At 39.9% G+C, this 6,000-nt stretch overlaps 1 protein-coding gene across 1 annotated transcript in view; it reads right to left on the bottom strand.

Annotated features, from left to right (window-relative positions):
- Positions 1-245: 245 nt before the first annotated feature.
- Positions 246-6,000, bottom strand: part of HOMER2 (homer scaffold protein 2) — a 59,928-nt gene continuing 54,173 nt past the window's right edge. The window contains exons 7-9 of the mRNA XM_086471572.1: positions 5,549-5,659; positions 1,824-1,904; positions 246-434 (exon numbers count right to left, since the gene is read on the bottom strand). Of these exons, the coding sequence (XP_086327698.1) occupies positions 246-434; positions 1,824-1,904; positions 5,549-5,659 (381 nt within the window). The remainder of the gene's footprint in view (positions 435-1,823; positions 1,905-5,548; positions 5,660-6,000) is intronic.

Here is a 6,000-nt window from a genome sequence, read left to right as displayed (position 1 = left end):
CCACGAAGCCAGAGCAGCAATATACAAAGTTTCTAATCTCAACAGAATTCAGTGAGCAGCACGATTGGTTTGGAAAATAAACAAAAAAGAACAACTAAAAAACCCCCACAGCAAATTTTCAGCCTCTATGTACAAAAACAATGCAAACAAGTGGAACATTCTAGTTATATTTTGTAAAACACATGTTTGGGATCAACGAAACATCAAACATCCAGACCTAGATTACAAAAAAATTCTATTGCCATCTAATTGTCAATCCCAAGTTTAGACAGTCCTTGTCGGAAATCATGTAATTCATCTATTTTCCCATCTAGTACATCTAAAAAATTCTTTAATTCAGTTTTAAGGTTGGTCTGCCTATGTTTGCTTTCTTCAACTTCTGTCCTTAGCGTTCTGACTTTCTCTTCCAGATCTTTGTTCTTTTTCTCAGCAGCCTTAAAGACAAAAGAGACAATAAGATGAATCACAGAGAAGCAGCATGAACAGCATTTAATAGGGTGAAGCAACAAATGACAGCTGGGCTGTAGAAGTTTGCTTTGACTTCGGCAAACTGATTAACACAAGCACCTCTGAAAACAAGCGACATGTGCTAGTCAGATTAAAAGGAAAGAAAGCCCACGCAGGAAAGGACACAGATTAACTGGAAAAGATGCTTTGCATCAGATTTTGTCATTTGGTTGATATCTTAAAATTCAGCTGGATTTAAATCATGCACTGTGCATACATTTCTGTCACCAATTACATACAGAATTATCTATGGTGGTTTAACCTTGAAAAACAAGCTTAGAAAATACTGCCTGAGGAATAATACTGTTTTATTCAGCACTTTTGGATTTGTTGGTATTTTTTTAAAGTTCCACTTTGTGTAAGCACTCAGGCAAGGAACAGGGCAGCCATGTAACACTTCCTTGCTGCAGTTCTATTATTTTCCCCTCTCATTAGCTCTTCTGCCTATTGTTCTCCATTTCATGTGAGTAAGCATGTGCTTATTCTCACCAAAAGACACAGACGACATACTTTACCATACCGAACCAAACAAAATTAATATATTAAAGCATTTTCAACTTCTGCACTCCTCAGCAGCCTTCTAAATGATTTTAGATCCTTTAGATTATCAGAGTGATGGCTTTTTTCATTGGTTGGATTTTATTTCATTGATGTGACTGCTTGTATTTGTTCTCCTTTCATGTAATAATTTATTGCACTTACGCAAGCCCTGACTTTAACAAGTGATGCCCAAAGCCCAGCCACTGGCTGAGGCCCAGGGAGCTCCGCTCCGAGTGAGCACCTCCCAGCAGAGGAGCTGCGTGTGCAAACCCAAGCCATAGCGAGCCAAGCAGCCATGGTTGCTGGAAAGGAATGACGCACTACATAAACGCATCCTCAGGTGAACTGTCTTCCCTGGTGGTGTGCAGCTACGCTCATCTGTTTCTTTCCAAAAAGCCTTCCCTGGTGTCACTGCGGCAATTAGCTGCAGGTCTTGGAGTGCTGCTCGACACACGTGGCTGTGGTGTGGCTCCACAGGCCCAGAGCAGCAGAAACACGGGATATAGGATAGCCTGGAATCTGCAGGAGACAGATGCAACACGATCCCAGGAAAACCAATTTCTGCAAACAGCAAGGCAGAGAAATGGAGCTATTTAATTACTCCTGCACTGGGAAGGGCATGGTGTATTCTGCATGTAATTAGCATTTTTTGTTTTTACAAACTAGAGCCCTTTTGCCTTCAAACACTGAAGTCTGAACAGAGAAAAGCATATAGTTAGGACAAAGAAAGTAAACGCATCAAGTATTTTAAAATTAATTTCATTGCTAAACTGTACCTGTAATTGTTGAGATACAGATTCACATTCTGACATTAGCTGTGGTATAATTTCACCCTGCTTTCGGAGCTCTTCCAGTTCCTTTGAAAACATAAAAGAAAAAAAATATTAGTGCAAGCTTGAATTTATAACATAATGAAAATCTGAGCATATGAAATGGCTTTGCATATTTTATTGTATTCTGCACGGTATTTGGATGTAATATAATCAAAACAGCACGTCTGCATTTCAAAACACATGCTAATTTGTTACTAGAATACATTTTTTTCACTACATTTTTTACTTTGTATTTCTAAAACAGACAATGTAACCCAATCTCTGGCATGAATGCCACTGATTATATTAATGAAATCTTAACCTAAAACACATACCTACGCAAAAGATATATTCAATAAGAGAGAAATCTGACAGGCTGTAATGCTACAAGCAATTTATAGATGGTAGCAAAGAGCAAATTAGACATGAATTTTCAGTGATATATGGCAGCAAAAAAAGGCCAATGGCATTACGAGCTGCATACATAGAGGCATCATTACAGAGCACAGCTGTAACGGGCTCTCCTCCACTGCACAGCTCTGAGAACATCCCCACCACTACCCCAAAATTTCTATTCGCTTCTGACATCACTATCCAAATTGAGAGGATGAGCTCAAAGGAGTTCATGAAAAGAGCAACGTGACTTGATAGGAGTCCATGTCTCTGATGGAAATCAAGACAACTTGAATACACTAACACAACAAATGAACACCACCAATGTGGGTAGTAGGGAAAGACTCAAAGAAAGCCTGTACTTTTTGCAGAACGATTGTCACAGCATCTGAAAACCCCATTTGCACATTCAAGAGAAACTGTGTCTCGAAGAGAGCGCAAGATCCTCCTCCAGAAACTGCCCACGTAGGTGACGACGGTCTCAAGAGTAAGCAGGGGTATAACCTCTGAGCAAAACCCGTCCTATCTGAAAGGCAGATTTCTTGGCTACGAAAGGTGATGTCTTCCCTAACAGGTGATCTTAGAGCATAATACAAGTGTGTCGTGGTTTGAGCTAAACCAGAACTAATTCTGTTCAGTGATTGTACTTTTCACTTAAGTCTCTTCTAAGCAACTGCACTTTCTGAAATCAACAGCATGTGTTCCCAGACAGCATCTGCTTCTAGTAGTGACAGCGCTTGATGTTTATAGTTAATACCAAGGAATGGGATGCAGAAAGGCTCTTGCTTATACTTGCTCCCATAGCAATCAAGGTCACTGCTGAATCTTGTACACCATGTTGGGGTCCTGGAAGTGAAAAGGGTCACAAGTACGTAAAAAGGTCACACCTGCAGGGAGAAGCGAATGGGACAGGTGACCCAAAACTGACCAGCTAAGTATTCCATCCCATCTACGATACATTCAGTATAAAGCTGAGGGATCATGAGGGTTAAGCTCTCTTCTTCAATGGCTGAAATCCAAGGAGGACTTCGTCCATGCTACTGTCTTCAATCCCAGTTCGTGCATTCCTGAATTCTGTTCCTGAATCCAGCTCCTGCACCTGGTTCCCGTCTGCTGCCGAGTCCAACCTGGGAATTCCCCAGTGCCAGCGGTGATTTATTGTCTTCAGGGGGGTGTTGGGTTCAGTACTGGTTTTGTATATATTTGTGTATATTTTATTAGTTTTCTTATTATCTTTTCCTTTATTGTTACTGTTTCATTAAAGCTGTTTTAGTTTTCTTTTCCAAACCATAAGTCTCCCTCCGTTCCCCTTCTGGGAGGGGAGAGGTTTTAATAAAGACCATCTGTCATTAGTTAGTGGCCAGCCCAGCCTCAACCCTTGACAAAGTGTAACAGAATCCGTAAGTCAGGATCTTCTACAGAACCAGGCAATAATGCTTTTCCTCCAGTCCCCCCAATTCCCTTGTTCGAAGCATATCAATACTCAGCACTTCCAGCCTCACTCAAATTTCACAAGAATCCAGTGTATCCCGGAGAGTATGTTGCTTTCTTCCAAGGTTTGCCAAAAGCACCATCAATAAGTTGGGGTTTTTTGAGAAATTCTGTAATTCCAGGACAACTCTAACTGCTTTTATTGTTTCCTCCCATTTTTCAGCATTAGTTTACATTAATATAAGACAACAAATCATATAATACTACAGATTTTTTGTGAACTGCACTGAAGAATCTAATTAATCTAAGAGTAACTATATCCAGGCCACGTCCCAGCTGCTGATATAGGGGAAAGAAAGGGTAACTTACCCTTTGTTTTGAGATATCAGCTCCCGTGCATATATATCTTTTTATATATATATATATATGTGAGCCTGGGAGCTCACATATCAAAATACAAATATATTATATTATATACATAACTACTATACTGTATACTGACTATATATAGTATAATACAGTGTGTGTGTATATATATACACACATTATATAAATATGGTATATGGCCTATGATATATATATACATATAAATATAAATATTTCACTACATAGCTCTCTCCTGTTTCCCATGTCTTTACACTTCTCTCTCCTCATGTCCTCCACGAAGAGGATATCAGCAGCTCCTCTTACATGGCAACGTCCACGAGCAGGCTTCACACTGGTTTGAATCGCAGACCATGAAAAGGTTACTTATGGGTGGTTTAGACCTAATCAAGAACCTGCTAATGTTAGTATGCAGTTTGAAAACAAGTTAGCATGTTGTCAGTGTAAATGCAAGATAGGCATGTAATATTCACAAGTCAATCGATCTTCTGGTTCTTTTGGTACTGTAAAAATGTGAATCTTGAGGAAAATGCTAGCAGAGAATAAGGGTTATTATACATGCTATTACCACAGAAAGGCTGAGAAGAAAGCATGACATTTTCCTTTGAAATATGGGGCTGAAAAACTTATTATATTTATAACAGTGCATCAAAATCCATCTCCCTAAACTATTTCCTTGTGCCATCTTAAAACTCCTTAACAGCACTGCTTTTAAGAGCACCAGCAGAGATGCTGTAATGGCACATGGCAAACATTACTGCACCTGCTGACAGCTTTTTCTCTTCAGCCAGCACAGAGCATTTGGACACTGTAACGAAAGAAAAAACCAAAGATCCCATTATTTTCCCCACTGTTCAGGGGCTCCAAGCCATCGATATAATTTTCTTTAGAAAAATGACACCCTGTATGTCAAAAATGACAAACTGGGGTACTCTAAATGCATGTGAATTTCTCACTCTTGGCATCGGTTCTTTGATCAGAGGGAGACTGTAAAACAGCAAAGCTGAAGAGTAGGAGCCATCCGGAAAAAGAAATAGGACTTGTTATACAAATGCCAAGTTACTTTGTAAATGATGTCTTTTTAATGATGGTCCTCATGTCTACGGGAATTCAGGGCATGGGGACTGGCAAACGAAACACTCAGCATACATCTGTCTGGCTTTGGGCAACAAGTTTCAACACTCCTGCTCTTCCATGAGGAGTAAAGTGTTTTGTACATGAAAGCATCATATTTGTTAACCACTGCCAAATTAAAGTGTGCTGTCACAGCGCATAACACATCAAGAAACTGAGACTGAGGAACTCTACTTAACACTGTTGCTAAGGAGCTGTACATGGAAAATCTAGAAATGCATAAGACCCTGAGACATTGGGCTGCTTCTGTTGTAGGTGAGCTAGTTCATAAATCTACAACCCAAGTGAGAGGCAGACAGACCCACTCAAACTCTAAAGCATACCATTTCTGTGTTCAGGGCACTTACCAGCTCTTTGTCCTGAAGTTCTGTTTCCAGTTCCTGAAGACGTCTACTCAACTGCGCATTTCTTTCCTTCTCTTTATTTATTTCATTGCACTGTTCCTCCAGTTCTTCAATCTTTAAGAAATGTCAGATATTAGGTGAAATGTTTCAAATTTCTGAAAATCTGAGGCAGAACACAGCTGATGTAAATGGACATTGCTCCACTGAGCAGAGGGCAGCATGGACAATTTTAATTTGTCATGGATCTGTTTCCTAAATCATAGCACTCGATTCACTGCAACCAAATTATCGCTCTCCTTAAAAAAAGAGCAAATTTACACATCCACTAGGAAGCCCTGGGACTGTGTTTGTTCCCTCTTGCACAGTATCTCATATAAGCACTCAGGAATGCACAAAACAGTAGGCTGCTAAAATAAGTAGAGCTGGGAGTAAAATCTGCACTTCTCTTCTGTGAA

The sequence above is a fragment of the Leptosomus discolor genome, chromosome 11 (genome assembly GCF_034619465.1).
Source record: "Leptosomus discolor isolate bLepDis1 chromosome 11, bLepDis1.hap2, whole genome shotgun sequence".
In the NCBI taxonomy this organism is placed as follows: domain Eukaryota; kingdom Metazoa; phylum Chordata; class Aves; order Leptosomiformes; family Leptosomidae; genus Leptosomus; species Leptosomus discolor.
Note: the sequence above shows the minus strand (reverse complement) of the source record. Positions and strands in the feature narration are given on the sequence as shown.